General features: G+C 42.5%; 1 protein-coding gene across 1 annotated transcript in view; it reads left to right on the top strand.

Moving 5' to 3' along the window:
* ADAMTS18 (ADAM metallopeptidase with thrombospondin type 1 motif 18) overlaps positions 1 to 19,315 on the top strand; it is a 166,442-nt gene that overhangs the window by 12,071 nt on the left and 135,056 nt on the right. The window contains exon 3 of the mRNA XM_073603886.1: positions 8,200 to 8,519. Within this exon, the coding sequence (XP_073459987.1) occupies positions 8,200 to 8,519 (320 nt within the window). The remainder of the gene's footprint in view (positions 1 to 8,199; positions 8,520 to 19,315) is intronic.

Raw genomic sequence — 19,315 nt, 5'->3', positions numbered from 1 at the left:
GCAGCTAACCCGCAGGAAAGCCCCAGGAGCACTGCGCTGCACCCGTGGTGCGGGTAAACCTCAGCGCATCAGTGAAATAGCAGCCTTATGGAGAGCTCAGGACAGTAAGGGCTTGTTTACTGTTCTGATTTGGGGGATAGTAAAACCCCATAGTTCCATAGGCGTGCGCACAGGGTGTGCCGGGTGTGCCCAGGCACACCCTAATCACCCCGTGCACATTAGTGTTATCGCTCTGTGTAGCAGTGGAAACAGGGGAAAGATCTCCCTCCTACTGGCTCTGCCATAAGAGAAGTGTTTATGCTCTTCTCTTTCACTGAGCCGGCAGGGAGATCAATGTGCCGGGGTCATATATATGTAGACACCTGCACATGCATGTGTGTTTGAGCTTAAGGGTGCACACCCTAATGCAATAGTATGCGCACACCTATGCATAGTTCACTCTTGTTCTTCAAAAGGTTGAGCACCCCTGATCTACAGGCATAAACATTTTAATTTCTACAGAATTTTCTACTTTTATTTTTTGCTACTGAATGCAGTGCAAGATTATCGAGCACAATGCAGCTGTGAGCATGGGCCCATAATATACAATACCATATCTCCCATCTTTTTGAGATGAGAATGAGGGACACCTATTAGCAAATGTTTGCAGGGATAGGACACATCCCCTGCCACACCCCCTTAAAGGAGAAATATATATAAAAAAACGATTAGTTAAACCCACAAGTGCTTTTTCCTTTATACTGGCTCTTGACATTTACAGATGCAACAATTTAGAAATTGGATGAAATGTTTAGCACTGGGAAACACTTTTTGAAAGATAAATAGTGCATTGTATATACAACTAAATAAATCAGACCAAAATGAGGGACAAATGAGGAGGACAGAGGGACTTTTTTCCAAATCAGGGACAGTCCCTCAAAATAAGGGACAGTTGGGAGCTATGCAAAATGGCTCCATTCAGATCTGTAAAAGCTATATGCTGTATAGATCTGAACTCAGCTTTTTTTTTTTTTTTTTTTTTACGCCTGTATGCAAGAGCCCTAAAATTGTGTGTTTTGTTAATATCTGGCTGCATTTCAGCTTTAAGATAGAAAAATAGATATAGATACCTTTTGTCTACATCAGGATTTCTCAAGCGTTTAATCCTAGAGAACCCCAAAAATAATTTTCATGTCTCTAGGAACCCTTACTAAAACCAAATCATCAGGGCTAGATAGGAACAATGCTCCATCTATTGGTGGTCAATAGGAAGAATGTGCCCCTTAAAGTGGTATTCAGAATCCCCCCTAAAGACAGCTAAAAAGATATTTGGTGTCATGCTGCTGGCTTTACTAAGTGGTGCTGAACCTTGAACTCTGTTGGCATCATCAAATAGGGGGTTCATCAGCCAACACTCAAGGAACTCCTAGCAACCTCTGGAGGAACCCTAGGGTTCCATGGAACCCTGGTTGAGAATGGCTGGTCTACATTATAAAATAGATATGTAAAAAGACTGTTCACATTAACGTCTACAGCAACAAAATATCGAGTGGATATTGGATGTTGAGTTGGGTGGTTGACTGCTGGAGAAAAAAAAATGCAGACTCAGCATTCTTTAAACTGTAAGAGCTTCCCAGGATTACTGTGTAAGGGCCTAATATGTTTGATAGGCAGAGCATGAACAGAGCAAAACCTTTAAACTCGGCCTTAAATCATTTATTTGCTGACTCTTATTGTACTGACTGGATAATCAGCTGAACCCCTGGTGGTGACAAATGTTTGTCTGAAGGACTTTATTGTAATCACTCGCAGTTTAGTTTGACTAATCCTCTTTTTATACCAAAACATAATGACAGGATCCCTTCTTGACCTCTATTGTTTTGATTGAGTTGTCAGAAAGCAGAGTGTGCATTTAAAGAGACATTAGCATAAAAAGCCCTTTAATTGTTTAGATGGGAGTCAGAAGACTTATAATGGTTCAATACAGCTGCAAGATGTGCAAGGGATTCCATATAGTCCATTTTATGGCTGTATCCTCTAGAATCTTTTCATTTTTTTGGTAGATATGTATTAAAAGGGAATTTCAGAGATACCATTAAAACAATACAGAATGACTGCTTTAAAATGATTATGTTGGTAAGTGCGTGGAACTGTAAGGAGATAAAAGATAAATTAAATACCAGATCCTTATATTGTTGTCTACGTCTTTGAAGCCATCAACCTCTGCCCTGCAGTGTGAAGTGTTTTAAGCTGTTAAGCTAAACCATGACCCGTAATACAAATGTATTGCTGGTGAGTGAGAGATAACAACATTGTGAATGAGGTCTGGTTCCTGGTACATTTTAAGAACAAACACTAAAGCTGCCCACCTACCAAAGAACTTTTTTGGGCAGGGAGTGATATTATGAAATCTCTGAACCTTCATCTTTTAATAAACAAGAAGGGAATTAAAAAAAAGTCTGTGATATAAGGCATATTAACCGGACCCTTAGAAATTAGTTAACCCTTTAGAGCCATTCACATTAATGCATTGTGGTTATGCACGTTATCCAAAACATTGTGCATGCATTGGCGCATTGTGGTATCATTCAATTGCACCTCAACGCACTAAGGTCTTGTTCACACTTGGTCAAAATATTGATGCTGAACAAACGCGCCTATAGTGTTAATGTGTGTTTGTTTGGCGTGTTTGGCCGTATGCTCAGTTGATGCGCGTTAACCACTTGCCTACTGGGCACTTTTACCCCCTTCCTGCCCAGACCAATTTTCAGCTTTCAGCGTATCGCACTTTGAATGACAATTGCGCGGTCATGCAACACTGTACCCAAACACAATTTTTATCATTTTTTTTTCACAAAAATAGGGCTTTCTTTTGGTGGTATTTAATCACCCTTGAATTTTTTTTTCTTTGCTAATCAAAATTTTGAAAAAAACATTTTTGTTTGTTTCTGTTATAAAATTGAGCACTCAGGTAATTTTTCTCCTTCACTGATGTGCGCTAAAGAGCCAGCACTGATGGGCGATTATGAGGCAGCATTGATGGGCACTGATAGGCAGTGCTGATGGGCACTAATAGGCAGCACTGATGGGCACTAATAGGCAGCACTGATGGGCACTGATAGGCAGTACTGATAGGCGGCACAGATGGTCACTGATAGGTGGCACTGATGGCCACTGATAGGCGGCACTGATGGGCACTGATAGGCAGCACTGGGCAGCGATAGGCAGCACTGATGGGCACTGATAGGTGGCACTAATGGGCACTGATATGTGGCACTGATTGGCAACACTGATGGGTGCTGATTGGAACTGATTAGCACTGATAGGCAACACTGATGGGCACTGTTGGGGCTGCACTGACAATCAGGACACTGATGATCAGTGCCCTGATTATCAGTACAGATGTCCCCTTTCACATTAGTCACTAAGGATGAGCTCAGACGTGTTTGCAACCGAACGAAATTGTGCGCTTACCAGAAATGATGGACCTCCTCTGTGGCAAGGTCATACACACAGGCAGATATAGCCCTCTGCAGGGACCAATCTACCCCTAGGGGTAGATTTCATCTCACTTCCTGTTGTCTCCTTCCGTTTGGTGGGATCAGAGACATGCTACACTCTCTGTGTTATCACCGATTGATTCAACAACTGGTGAGGTTTTTTCAGATTGACCTGCCTGCCTTAGGTACATTACAAGATACCCTGGGATCCTGACGGTGGAGTTCATTGGTCCCTGCAGAGGGCTATATCTGCCTGTGTGCATGACCTTGCCACAGAGGAGGTCCATCAGTTCTGGTAAGCGCACAATTTTGGACGTTTCCTTCACATCCTGCTCTTCCCCTTCCCTCTCATGCGGGCTGAGGTGGTTGAATTTTAGATGTGGGATCCCCGTCTATTGGACTCACCTGTCTTCCTTCACTGAACTTTCTCTATGAATGGACTTTATTTTCCAAGCATTATATGAACTTTCACAATCGCTTTTTGATAATTTTGTTCACATATGATTTATCTATATAGGATAGTCATTCTATTGCGAGCGCACTTTTTATATTTATTTCTTTATGTTTACTACACTGATATTTGTGTTTTTTGTTGCAGCTGCACATTTCACTTATTACTTTGTGCTCATAGCGTGGTATTGTTTCCTTTATTGTGTTTGCAACCGCACATGCAGATCCCGCCATGAAGTCGGCACCGCGAAGTGCTTATCACACGTATTGAGATGTTTTCCCGATCCGCGGCTGCAGAGACCGGGAAATGTCTCAATGCCTGTGATTAGCGCCTGAGCTCATACTCACTAGCCAGTTATTGGCTCTCTCCTCTGCTCACCCTGTGACAGCATGAGGAAAGGAATGCCGATAACCGGCAAGTGTGTTTACATCATGATCAGCTGTGCTGGTGACACCATCCACTGGCCACCAAAAAGCATTTTGAAAAAATGAAAAAAAAAAATACTAAAAAATTTAATAATAATAATAAAATACTAAAAAATACTAAAAAAAAATTAATAAAAATAAAAATAAAGAACTACTGACACCGTCCACTGCCCTACTGACACAATCCTGCACATAATACCCACCGCTGTACACTCCACACTCCTCACCTGCACATTCTACCCACCTACATTCACTTAGAATTCCTCTCCTGCTCATACTACTTACCTCCATATGTACACTTCAAACTCCTCTCCCTGCACATTCTACCCACCTCCATACACTCTGCACTTCTCAGTGGCAGGATTTGATGGGCACAGTGGCAGCATTTCATGGGCACAGTAGCAGCATTTCATGGGCACGGTGGCTGCATTTGTTGGGCACAGTGGCTGCAATCAATGACATAGTGGCTGCATTTGATGGGCACAGTGGCTGTATTTGATGGGCACAGTGGCTGCATTTGACGGGCATGGTTTCTGCAATTAATGGCACAGTGGCTGCATTTGATGGGCACAGTGGCTGCAATTGATGGGCACAGTGGCTGTATTTGATGGGCACAGTGGCTGCATTTGACGTGCATAGTTTCTGCAATTAATGGCACAGTGGCTGCTATTGATGGGCACAGTGAGGCTGCAATTGATGGGATTTCTTTCACTATTTTTCAGAATTTTTCTGTTTGCTTGCGCCCTCCAAAAATTTTGAGCACCAACCACCAATGGCTACACTACTACTACTACTACTAGAAAGTGAGAATAAGCACTTGCTAATATGAAGTGGAACAAGATGGCAGTTGTACAGAGAATGATGATACAAATTGTAATGGTAAACCTGGGACAATAAGAGTCCAGAAACACTTAGCGGTCACGCTATAATCAGTGGCAGAGTGCATTTTCTTCAATTTCTTTCAATCGGAAACCATTGATTGGGACAAGTGAGGGAGGGCTGTATAGTGAATGTAAATGTTATTCTTTTTCTGACACTCATGGACCCCTTGAAACCCAGTCATTGATCACTTAGCTGTCCATGGACCCCAAAACCTAACTAAGCGTAAATCTACTCCCACCCCCCATCATGAGCCTATTCTTTTTGCCCTGTAAAAGGAGAGATGCCTATACACACCTTTTCTGAATTTGCTCTGGTCCTGTCATATGATTTTTTTAGCATCCGGCTTCGGTAAAAAGGAGAGATCACCAACAATGGCTGCAGAGCCTGGGTGATGACATCACTAATAGGCTTACTATGGGACATTGGGTTGTTGGCTAACTCTCCTCTACACTGAAGCCGGTGCTGGGCCTCTGTCATGTGATTGGACTGGAGTGACTTCAGAATAGGTAAGTATAGGCATCATTCCTCATACAGAGTTGATAGAATAGGATTCAAATGGGAGTAGGAGTAGATTTAAGCTTAGTTAGGTTTTGACTTGCCTTCCACTTTAGGAAAACCCTTGCTTTAGGTGTTAAGGTCAGGATAAGAGCGACATTTCAAGAATACAATTTAAGTGTTAGCTTGCATTTTAGGGCTTAATTGTGGTTAAGGTTAGGTTTTAAGATACAGTATCTCACAAAAGTGAGTACAACCCTCACATTTTTGAAAATATTTTATTCTATCTTTTCATGTGACAACACTGAAGAAATTACACTTTTCTACAATGTAAAGTAGTGAGTGTACAGCTTGTATAACAGTGTAAATTTGCTCTCCCCTCAAAATAACTCAGCACACAGCCATTAATGCCTAAACCGCTGGCAACAAAAGTGAGTACACCCCTAAGGCCCCTTTCACACGGCAAGCCCGCTCGGATCTTCCTGTCCGTTTTTCAGTTGGATCCGAGCGGGCCATCCATTGACTCCTATAGGGAGATGGATGTCAGCGGAGATGTGTCCGCTGACACCTATCTGCCATCCAATTCGCTAAAATCAGACGTATGGCAATACGTTCGCCATCCGTCTGGGCAGAGCAGATGAGATCTGATGAAAACGGACATACTGGTTTTTTTTTTCATCCGATCCCTCCATAGGAATCAGCAGTGCTTAGACAGGCCCCTGCCTGCTCAGTGAGCAGAGACGGACCTGTCATCTGCCGGCTTAGCGGAGATCAACGGAGAGATCTCCTACTGAGCTGGTGGACTCTGCTGAGTGGATCCGTCTCGCGTGAATAAGGCCCAAGGGAAAATGTCCAAATTGGGCCCCATTAGACATTTTTTCTCCTCTGTGTCATGTGACTCGTTAGTGTTACAAGGTGAAAGGGGTGTGAAAGGGGAGCAGGTGTGTTAAATTTGGTGTTATCTCTCTCACTCTCTCATACTGGTCACTGGAATTTCAACATGGAACCTCATGGCAAAGAACTCTGAGGATCTGAAAAAAAGAATTGTTGCTCTACATAAAGATGGCCTAGGCTATAAGAAGATTGCCAAGACCCTGAAACTGAGCTGCATCACAGTGGTCAAGACCATACAGCGGTTTAATAGGACAGGTTCCACTCAGAACAGGCCTCGCCATGGTTGACCAAGGAAGTTGAGTGCACATGCTCAGAGCCATATCCAGAGGTTGTCTTTGGGAAATAGACGTATGAGTGCTGCCAGCATTGCTGCAGAGGTTGAAAGGGTGGGGGGTCAGCCTGTCAGTGCTCAGACCATACGCTGCACACTGCATCAAATTGGTTTGCAAAGCCTCTTTTTTAAGATGATGCACAAGAAAGCAGTTTGCAGAAAACAGTTTGCTGAAAACAAGCAGACTGAGGACATGGATTACTGGAACCATGTCCTGTGGTCTGATGAAACCAAAATAAACTTATTTGGTTCAGATGGTGTCAAGCGTGTGTGGCGGCAACCAGGGGAGGAGTACAAAACAAGTGTGTCTTGCCTACAGTCAAGTATGGTGGAGGGATTGTGTTATGGTCTGGGGCTGCATGAGTGTTGCCAGCACTGGGGAGCTACAGTTCATTGAGGGAACCATGAATGCCAGCATGTACTGTGATATACTGAAGCAGAGCATGATCCCCTCCATTCGGAGACTGGGCCGCAGGGCAGTATTCCAACATGGTAACGACCCCAAACACACCTCCAAGATGACCACTTCCTTGCTAAAGAAGCTGTGGGTAAAGGTGATGGACTGGCCAAGCATGTCTTTAGACCCAAACCCTATTGAGCATCTGTGGGGCATCCTCAAACAGAAGGTGGAGGAGTGCAAGGTCTCTAACATCCAGCAGCTCCATGATGTCATCATGGAGGAGTGGAAGAGGACTCCAGTGGCAACCTGTGAAGCTCTGGTGAACTCCATGCCTAAGAGGGTTAAGGCAATGCTGGAAAATAATGGTGGCCACACAAAATATTGACACTTTGGGTCTAATTTGGACCTTTTCACTTAGGGCTGTACTCGCTTTTGTTGCCAGGGTTTAGACATTAATGACTGTGTTTGTTTTGAGGGGACAGCAAATTTACACTGTTCAACAAGCTATACACTCACTACTTTACATTGTCATTTCTTTAGTGTTGTCACATGAAAAGATATAATAAAATATTTACAAAAATGTCAGGGGTGTACTCACTTTTGTGAGATACTGTAGATTTAAAGCTTCAGTTAAGGTTATAGCTAGGGATCTCAGTTTTTCTTAACTTGTTTCAAGCACTGGAAGCCCCTTTCTAGGTTCTAGGCACCGAAAAGGAACATATTCGGTTGACTGACTTCTGTTCGGGTTGGCACTATGATATATGTATATTAGATTGTGTGGTATACACAATATAAATGCTAAATATCCCAATGAGGATAACAAGTCTCTGTTTTTTCATCAGATTATGTGTTTGTCACCCCTGTGGAAGTGGACTCCAGCGGAGCTTACATCTCACACGATATTTTGCACAGCACTAGGAAGAAGAGATCTACGCGAAGTTCAAAGGCTTCTTCCATGCATTACAGAATTTCAGCATTTGGACAGGAACTACACTTGGAGCTGCAGCCTTCTTCTCTGCTGTCTAGGGAGTTTGCTGTACAAGTTCTGGGTAAAGATGGATACCTAACAGATGTGGAACACAGCGTAGAGCCATGTTTCTATCAGGGATTTATCAGGGATTATGAGAACTCTTCCGTTGCTATATCGACATGTGTGGGCATGGTAAGTCATTTTAAACACCTGTAGCTTTTCTCCTGTCAAGGAGGACTAATTTCAACTACATGACCAGTTGTTAGAAAGGGTTCATTTGAAGATTCTTTTGACCATGCATTGCTTTATTTTAGTCTGTATATTCTTGCATTTAGAGGTACATGTCAAGCAAACTTAAACATTAAAACTTAAAGTGTTACTAAACCCAGGACCCTGCATTCACTCTATCTGGTCTACCACAGTACACAGAACATGGAAATGCAATCATTTTAGTGAATATAAACTGTTAAAAACCTTTTCCCATCAGCAGTATATAGCAGTCTTGTGACTTCTATCAGTGTCTGGTTAAAGCTTGTAGGAGGAGTTTTCATACTGCACTGGCTGTCCTATCAGGATGCAGGACCCCTGACCCTCTGTCTGGACACTACTGATTGTCCCTCTGCTGATCACATGCACGCTCCCAAGAAAAGAAAAACTCTATAGCAATATACACCAAACTGAGCATGTGCAGCCTGACTCCAGTAGCTCTGTCTTATCCGGACATGTTTTGGAGACAATACAAGAAGGGGAGGATCTGTGCATACAGGATTAAACAGCCTTATTGCACAGTACCTCAATTTTTCCACCAGTTATTGCTGTAGTGCACCAGAACACTTATTGTTGTTGGTAACCCTGTAGTCTGAGAACCCCTGCTTGTGATACTGCAGGAGCATTCCTAAACACACCCAATGTAGTTTCTTCAAAATCTCTCTTATACAAAAATCCTGATGTTAAAAAAATTAAAAGTGTCTCCCAGCCATCAAACAAATTTAAGCTATTACAGGCATTAAACAGCACTATGCAATGGCTGAAGAGAAAGTCGAATGGTTACCGAAAACTTGCATCTTCAATAAACTAAAGCAGAACGGCAACCCGCAGAATACTCAACTCCGTTTCAGCGATGCGACTGCTGCATCCGTCGTTGGCCGTTGACATATTTTCCCAGGGCTTCTTCCGGGTGCTGGGTTTTCAGCCTCATGAGTGGCAAGTGGGGATGACTTGACTCCCATGCATGCATACCAGAGTCATTTATTCTCGCACACTGGCACCAGGATGAAGGACTCAGTGTAGATTCTATAAAAGACTGCGAACAGGCATGTAAGTTTGTTCTATTGCCAAAGAGATGTACCATGTATCTGCTGCAATAAAAAGCTGTCTGCTCAAATAAAAAAAAAAAAAATGAGTTCACTATAGCTTAGCCAATACAAAGTATTAAATAAGTGCATATATTTCTGCAGTAATCAATCGCTAACATAAGACCTAACACAAGACTCTACTTCCGTTATATCCCTCTAGGCTTTAGGCGCATTAGAGGCTTACTAATGAAGAGGAGAGGTACTGAGTCAGCTTTAAAGCATCTTTCCCTGCCTATGTGGGCCCTTTTTTACCTATATGGTCCATTGCGGTTGCCAAGGCACCTCAATACACCCATTATTAAACATGCAAATGCATCACGGTGCATGGGCATTAGAAAATACTGTACAGTGTGTTGGCAATATGAATAACACTGCAGCACACCGCAAATAGAGCCATGCTTTATTATGTGTTGCAGTAACAAGAGCGTATTCCTGCAAAGCATAGGTAAGGATGGGCTCTTCATTATCCCCACAGTCATTCATTAGAATCTGGACATGTTTCATGTGGCTCTTACCATGTTTCATGTGGCTCTTACCATGTTTCATGTGGCTCTTACCATGTTTCATGTGGCTCTTACCATGTTTCATGTGGCTTTTACCATGTTTCATGTGGCTCTTCCATGTTTCATGTGGACTCTTGCCATGTTGCACGTGGAATCTTAGCACGTTTCATGCTATTATCTAAATGTGATCAGAACATGGTCAGCAAAATGGACTTATGCCGCGTACACACGAGCGGACTTTACGGCAGACTTTGCCCCGCGGACTTTTCAACGGACTTTCTGAATGAACGGACTTGCCTACACACAATCAACCAAAGTCCGTCGAATTCGTACGTGATGACGTACGACCGGACTAAAATAGGGAAGTTCATAGCCAGTAGCCAATAGCTGCCCTAGCGTGGCTTTTTGTCCATCGAACTAGCATACAGACGAGCTGACTTTTTGTCCGGACTCGAGTCCGTCGGATAGATTTGAAACATGTTTCAAATCTAAGTCCGTCCAACTTTTGAGAAAACAAAGTCCGCTGGAGCCCACACACGATCGAACTGTCCGACGAAATCACGTCCGCCGGGCAAAGTCTGCCGTAAAGTCCGCTCGTGTTTACGTGGCATTAGCTTTTACCTCCCCCTTCCCCAGCACTTCTGTTCTTTTCCAATCTTAAGAGAGAAGGGAAGTTCTTTTGGGTATTGATGAGCATGTGACTTACTTCTTTGTTTCCACATAACATTGATGGTTCTTGGTAGTTGGTCCAGCACTGTCATATGTCATAGTTGAAAGAGTCCTAAGCAAGGAAAAGATTTACAGCAAAACACAGGTTCAGAAACCAATATAAAAATAAGAGCATCGCTTGAAGCCCCAATGTTTTCAGTCCGGTGATTCCACACAATGACCGGTGCAGCGCCAATGGGGCCCATCTCGTCCAAATGGATAGCCAACAAGCAGAAGATAGGGGTGCCCACTGAAGCCACTCGATTCTAAAGCCCCATACACACTATCAGATTTTCTGCAGAGTTTTTCCTTCAGATTTACCAAAACCATGTAGTGTAAGGGCCTGCCTGATTGCATACACATTGAAACTCCTAAGGTTTGACCTCGTATTATATGTTTTTGGTAAATCTGATGGAAAAACACAGCAGAAAATCTGATAGTGTGTATGGGGCTTAAGACTTCAAAACAAGCTTCAGCTTTTCCTCCACCCAGATCACAACCCTCTTATACATCTCACCCTCTTCTGGGCTTAGTCCTAGCACAGGTTCAGTTTTAGGGGCAGCATTAAAAATACACCTTGGAACTGGCCCTCTAAATGTTTGGTACTCTGAAGTCTGGTGTTTGGTGTTTGGTACTCTGAAGTGGTGAAGTCTGCAGTCTTGGTAGCTGGTAGACTATCCAATCTTGCATTCTATGCATTAAGGTAAAAAACCTTCTGGGTGCAGCTCTCCCCAGCCACCTTTATTCTCACCTGAGCCCCATCTCGATCCAGTGATGTGTATGAGAGCACCGCCTCTCCGGGGTCTCTCTCTCCTCATTGGCTCACACAGCAGTTGGAGCCATTGGTTCCTGCTGCTGTCAGTCACAGCCAGTGAGCCAATCTTGGGAGAGCAGGGGGTGGGGCTGTGAATGGATGCACAGAACGGGGCTCGGGAGCAAGCCTGTTTGAGTGCCCCCATAGCAAGAGACTTGTTCTTGGGGGCACTCATCAGGGGGAGAGCCAGAACTGCTGCTGAGGGACCCAAAAAGAAGAGGATCGGGGCTGCTCTGTGCAAAACCACTGCACAGAGCAGGTAAATATAACATGTTTGCTATTTATTTATTTTTTCTATCTTTCCTTTGATCATTCCTTTTACTTGATCTCCAGTCATTCCAAGTATGGATAAAATAAAAGTATATATCTACATACTGTTAACAAAAGTACTTCACTTTGTCTTGTTATCAACCTCCTGTAATCCCCTGCAAAGCAGCTTTTTAGAATGGGAGAGGTGGGACAGCACTCTGAGCGCGTTCTTTGCACAGTGCTGTTTATCTAACATATGAAGCAGACCAAGCTTCATGAAAGAAGGAAGGAGCAGATTACTGACCTCACCAGTATGCTGCTGATCCTTTACTGTCCAGTCATAGGTTGTGATTGGTCCTAGACCAAGACTATACCCAGGGTGTCCCAGAAAGTACAGGGCCTGTCTGTGCTGTTTGGTAGGGTTGTTTGGATAACCATACTGGCCGTAGAGACTCCTTCAGCAGTTAAGACAGTTCCCATGTATGTCGTTCAAATGTGTATTATCTTGTTTGTCTGGAGTTCATCTGTAAATACATACAATATTTCTATGACCTGCTTAACATTGGAGAGTGACATAAAGGACTGGTAATCGTATCCAGTTACAGGTGGCGAAAACAAGACAATGGAATGCAGATGGGAAGAATGGAGACATTGAGGAGCCCACCTATAGCACATTTACAAAGGGTGATTGATTCTTTTGTATCTTCAAATCCAGGCTAATTCCCTCCAGACTGGAGCTCCTATGGCAAATATCACTTGAAATGCTTTGATTTTAAACCAATTCAGCTGATCCTGTTGCTTTGAAGCACATGTATAGGCATTCAAATTGTCACTGCACATCCTGAAAGCATATGTGTGATGGTACATTCTTTTGTTGAGAGCAGACTATTGTCATTAAACAGCAGCAAGGGGTACTGAAATGTAAAAACAAAGTTACTTTCAAGCGGGCACACATTTTCGTAAGTTACACACTATTTCTGATGCAGTCATGCAGCAATCTGCCTGTATGGACACAAAATAATTGCAGCAAAAGAGCACCAATGAGCTGGACAGGCTTGTCTGGAAAAATGTGCAGTGATTTTTATGGGACTATGCAGAGGTTATTCAACGTACACTGCATTGCCCAAAGTATTGGGACGCCTGTCTTTACACGCACATGAACTTTAATGGCATCCCAGTCTTTATAGCTATAACAGCTTCAACTCTTCTGGGCAGGCTGTCCACAAGGTTTAGGAGTGTGTCTATGGGAATGTTCGACCATTTCTCCAGAAGGGCAGGCCTGGCTTGCAGTCTCCACTCTAATCCATCCCAAAGGTGTTCTATTGGGTTGAGGTCAGGACTCTGTGCAGGCCAGTCAAGTTCCTCCACCCTAAACTTGCTCCTGACCTCAACCCGATAGAACACCTTTGGGATGAATTAGAGCGGAGGCTGTGAGCCAGACCTTCTCATTTGAACATCAGTGTCTGACCTCTCAAATGCGCTTTTGGAAGAATGGTCAAACATTCCCATAGACACACTCCTAAGCCTTGTGGATAGACTTCCCAGAAGAGTTGAAGCTGTGATAGCTGCAAAGGGTGGGCCAACTCAATTTTGAACCCTACGCACTAAGACTGGGATGCCATTAAAGTTCATGTGTGTGTAAAGGCAGGCGTCCTAATACTTTTGGCAATATAGTATACATTGTGCAGTAGATGTGCATTGAACCTATCACATATAGCTTAAATTTTGGGTGATTCATGCTGAACCAACTAAATTTCTGTTAGTACTTCCTGGATCAAAAAAAGTTGACTTTTAATCAGATGCAGTCATTATTTAGTCCATAGACTTAACGAGGGAATTGTTTGTGTGTATGGTTTGATTGAGGTTTTAAATGGTAATATAATTATTAGAAGGCCCAGTGAGTTATGGTTTATTTGCAGCCTTTTTTTTTTTTCAGTTTTTCATAGGCTGTGGATGAGCTAGAACATTAATCCATATTGTTTACTTCCTCTTATTTCCTGTCTCAGTGACAACTTTGTCCCCACGTCAGACACAGAGGCAAAATATCTCAAAAGGGTCTGTATTAGGTTATAGCCACTGAATGGCTGGGTAGGTGTGGGGAGGTACAGCCTGGTGAGGCCGAGAACTAAAATTGTATTAATGCAGAATCCAGGAATTCACAACAAACACGGTGGGAAGACACCTGACTGGGAACACTCACGGCATAAAACAGTAATGTGTAGCAGAGCAGGTCTCAGCTTCTGTCTTGAGGGACAGAATGCGGCCTGGCTGGTACGAGCCCAAATGGGAAGGTCTCCAGAAAGATGGTGTGTCCTTATCCTTTTCCTACTTGTCTGGAACCTCTCCCTGCCGCTAATCACTGTCCCTGACGGGTGACCTGTCCAGGTGACCTACACTGCCCAGACGTGAAATGCGCCAAGCCTGGGAGCCAGGGTCTTAAATAAGCTCTACCTGACCCAAGATGGCTGCTAGAATCACGTGGGGCAGCAGTATCCAATCAGATAGCCTCCGCAGTGACCCTGTAAACCAGGGATATGTAATTAGTGAACCTCCAGCTGTTGCAGAACTACAAGTCCCATGCGGCATAGCAAGACTCTGACAGCCACAAGCATGTAACCCAGAGGCAGAGGCATGATGGGACTAGTAGTTTTGCAATAGCTGGAGGTCCGCTAATTGCATAACCCCGCTGTAAACCATAGAAGAACCATGTTCCTCCTGACTTCCTCTCCCCTTGCAATGTCACTGTGGTTGTACGCCACCTACAGTGGAGAAAGTAGATGGAAGGAAGGAGGAGGAGCCATAAAGGTGAAAACATACCTCGGAGTAGGGATCCATCATTTCCGGGTCCTGTGACATCATTTCCGGGGTGGTTAGTCAGAACGAGCCTTGGACCGCACACCAGCCCTGAAGAAGCCAATTTGATATCTGCACAAGCTGTACACACTAGTACCGGTGCATGGGCACTAATACATGTGAGTGCAATTCCTATTTGTTATGTTTTTAACACCAATTACAAATAAAATACTAGACTATGTTACTTTTTAATTTAGCTTCCTGGGGAGTCATTTTCTCTGAGTTTTCTACTCTAATGGAGGAATGAAGTGGAGCTTCTCATCAGAGGGATCCCAGCTATTTTGTGGTTTCCTGAGAATATTTTGACCTACCTGTAAAAAGGGGTCAAACACTTCTGGTGAGTGTACATCCACCATTTGAGCACTAGCAGTGAAGATTAAGAGTATCTATTTATTGAAGCAACCATTGGTGTTGGGGCAGTCACACTGGACTTTATCTTTTATCTTTTTTTTCTCATTTTTTATATTTATATGATATATTGCCTAACCACATTGCTTTTTTCATTTATGTTATTCATAAGTTTACAGGGCATGTATGTGAGCATCATCCACTATTATTTGTTTATTGTTAGGTGTTGTTTTGCACATGTTATTTATGTATGTGAGTGCCGTCTTCAAATTTTTTATTTTGCATTAAACAATAATTAGGCACTGAATATCATCCTATGCCATGCAAGTATTTAGACATATCAACATGAGATGATAAGGATACATAAACAGCGGTGGGGTGCACTTTGTCAACGCGTTTCATGGACCTTGCATTCCCTTCCTCAAGAGATATGAAGGTATTGGTCCATCATAAAAAAAAAACTGAGGTTACCTTCACAACCCAAGAAGTATACACTAGGCCAGGTAGTATGGGTCCCAAGACATCAGTGTCCAAGTTACTTGCTTTCTCTCAACTTGAGGACAGGCACCTCTAGTTAGTCAGAGCAGCCCCATAGATACATACAGGTCCTTATTTCCACAAGCAGAGGGCTTTGTAGCAGTTCAAGCTATTGCAAATAATAACCCATGTTGTATGGCTTTTAAAGTAACAAATGGATTAATATCAGTATTTTACACCCCCAAATTGGTGTAAATAATTTGGTATAACTAAAATTATGCTGCTTTTTTAGATGTACAATAAGCTTAAAGGGGAGTTCCATGTCCCCACCCCATGAAAAAATGCAAAGTCAACAGCTACGAATACTGTAACTGCTGACTTATAATATTAGGGCACTTAACTGTCCAGGGTTCCCGCAATGTCAACACCTCAGCCGATTTTCGGATCGGCTCTCGGGTGCTTACCATTCATGGTAAGGGAAACTGTCAGTGAAGGCTTTCAGCTTCACAGCCGATTCCTTACTTTGCATGTGCGAACTAACTGGCTTAGTGGCCGAGGAAGGAGGAGGGGGGCCAAATTTCTGAGGGAGTTCTCAGAAGTGGGGAAGGGTACCTGTCAAAAACCCGTCCCCCCCCCCCCTCCCCCTGAAAGGTGCCAAATGGGGCACCAGAGTAGGGGAGGAAGCAGATAAGCGGAGGTTCCACTTTTTGTCCAGCTTTGTCAGAATCAGGTGACAAAAGTGCTGCTATGAGCACCTAAGTACTTCAGCAGACCCATCTGAGCCTTCAGTCAACAGAACTAAAGAGTGTGTTGCCTAAATTGCCAAGAGTTGCACTTGCAATATAAGAATGTAGCATAGAAGTAAAGCTTTTACAGTCCATGTTTTCCATATGCTCTTGATTTTTTCTTGCCTGGCCAGTTTGGACCACTTGACCATACATACAAAGATCGATCTTGGGCCAACTATAAACAGATCAGGAGGTCTGTACAAGAAAAAGCCACACATTAATGATGTCAATGCTCTAATAAGCTTATAAGCTTCTTCATGGCATGTACACTGACAGTCTCCGCCTGTAGCCATTGCTACTGGCGCTTTTCCCCCATGATAGGGCTTAGTTCTAGAGACTAAAGATGAATAGACTTAGCCATGAACAAACCAGCATTAACAGATTTAATAATAAATATGTATACATCCAAATATATCTTGCATTTAAAGAGTATCTAAGCCAGGGTTGTCCAACCATTTGACTTTCCTGGGCCGCATTGGAAGTCTTGGGCCACATATAAAATACACTATCAACAAGGATAGCTGATGAGCAGAAAAAGTCAGGCAGATCACAAGTTAACGATCACTGATACACTGTAGATAATGTACAGTACCTGTCTGAGTAATAAAACTTCATTTTTGTGGTCATATTTTTTATTATAAATATAAAAAAGGACAAAAGGAACACATCAATATCTGGATGTATTATCTCAATGAATTCTCAAAGTGTTCATCAGATATTTTGGTTCTAATTTTGTCCTTTGTGTGCTTCATCCTTGAAAATAGATGCTCATAAAAATAGGTGCTGCCAAAAACTGATGACATGAATAAGGCGTGATTGTGAAGAGTGGGATATTTTTCTTTGGGAAGATAAGCCCAGTAAAAAAAAAAATTCTTCAGCCACATGTGTTCTCTAAGTGTAAACATATTTTTACAAAAAATTCCCCAAAAAAACATTTTTTAGTTTACAATTTTGTGTTGGTCCACATTCATAGCTGTCTTGGGCCACATGCGGCCCGTATGCTGCAGGTTGGACACTCCTGATCTAAATCTAAATTAAAAAAATGTCTCTCATTTGCTTTCTTTTGGTCTGCTAAATATATCATCAAATGAGTTTTGTTACATCTGTTGTGAGAGTGAAAAAAATCCACAGATCTTGCCAGAAGTCTTGTAAACGGATTATTTCCTGGGCTCTCTGCCTGTGTACGAGGATGGGAGGGCGTGATAAGGAGGGAGAAGAAGATACAAAGAGGTTACGGCGATGAGGAGGGAGGAGGATGTGAGGCGAGGCCATTTTTTATAATCTATCAGAAGTTAAGTAGGCAGGGCTGACACATGTACAAATCACTTACAAATCACATATAGTGAACTTGGTGTTGAGTTATTCACTTTAGGTCATCACAGAGGACAATGGGGCACTCTTTACAGCTAGAGGAAAAGAGATTTCATCTCCAAATACGGAAAGGTTTCTTCACAGTAAGAGCTGTGAAAATGTGGAATAGACTCCCTCCAAAAGTGGTTCTAGCCAGCTCCATAGATTGCTTTAAAAAAGGCCTGGCCTACATGCATTGAAGACTTGTATGGCCACTTTGGACATTTGGCCTTATTATTGGACTTTGAATCTTTTGGATCAACTGTGGGTATAGGATTGTATGTATGTATGTGTGTGTATATATCTATAGCTATCTATATAGATATGGAGATAGAGAGAGATATAGAGATATAGATAGATAGATATATATATATCTATAGAGAGAGAGATATATATAGATATACCGTATTTATCGGCATATAACACGCACTTTTTTCCCCTTAAAATCAGGGGAGAATCGTGGGTGCGTGTTATAGGCCGATCCCCACTGGTTTGCGTGATCGGAGCCGCTGACATACACAGCTGTGTTGTAGATTCAAATATGGCGCCAAGACTGCAGGGATTCGTTGGAGCCGAGATACACATACCCGAGTGTTCTCGGCTTTTTCGGCGCCGCTCACAGTCACGCCCAGTCCCGCCATTGGACCTGTGTTATGTCCATCATAGGGCGGGACTGTGAGCGGCGCCGAAAAAAACAGAGAACCCTCGGGTATGTGTATCTCGGCTCCGACGAATCCCTGCAGTCTCGGCGCCATATTTGAATCTACACACGGCTGTGTATGTCGGCGGCGAGTGCACAAAGCTGCACTGACAAGGCTGCACTGGGGTAAACCTGCACTGACAAAGCTGCACTGGGGCAAAGCTGACAAAGCTGCACTGACAAAGCTGCACTGACAAGGCTGCACTGGGGCAAAGCTGCACTGACAAAGCTGCACTGACAAGGCTGCACTGGGGCAAAGCTGCACTGGACACTGGGGCAAAGCTGCACTGACACTGAAAAGGCTGCAGATGGACACGATAAGGCTGCATTGATGGGCATTTTAATGTAAGTTTTTTTCCTTAAACTTCCCTCCTAAAAGTTTTTTTTCCTTAAAATTCCCTCCTAAACTTGGGGTGTGTGTTATACGCCAATAAATACGAGATATATATATATATATATATATATATATATATATATATATATATATCTATAGATATAAATATATACGGTATATATAGATATATATCTATAGATATAAATATATATATATATATATATATATATATATATATATATATAGTATATATAGATTATATAATTATATTTATATAGATAGGTAGATAGAGATGTATATATATTCCCTTTATAAATATATACGGTATATATATAGATATAAATATATATATATAGAGAGAGAGAGAGATATGAATATATATATATATATATATATATATATATATATATATATATATATATTAGATTATATAATTATATATAGATAGGTAGGTAGGTAGATAGAGATGTATATATATTCCCTTTATTGGTTGAATTAGATGGACTTGT

The sequence above is a fragment of the Aquarana catesbeiana genome, linkage group LG11 (genome assembly GCF_042186555.1).
Source record: "Aquarana catesbeiana isolate 2022-GZ linkage group LG11, ASM4218655v1, whole genome shotgun sequence".
Taxonomy (NCBI): domain Eukaryota; kingdom Metazoa; phylum Chordata; class Amphibia; order Anura; family Ranidae; genus Aquarana; species Aquarana catesbeiana.
The sequence above is the reverse complement of the archived record's forward strand: the minus strand, read 5'-3'. Positions and strand labels throughout refer to the sequence as shown.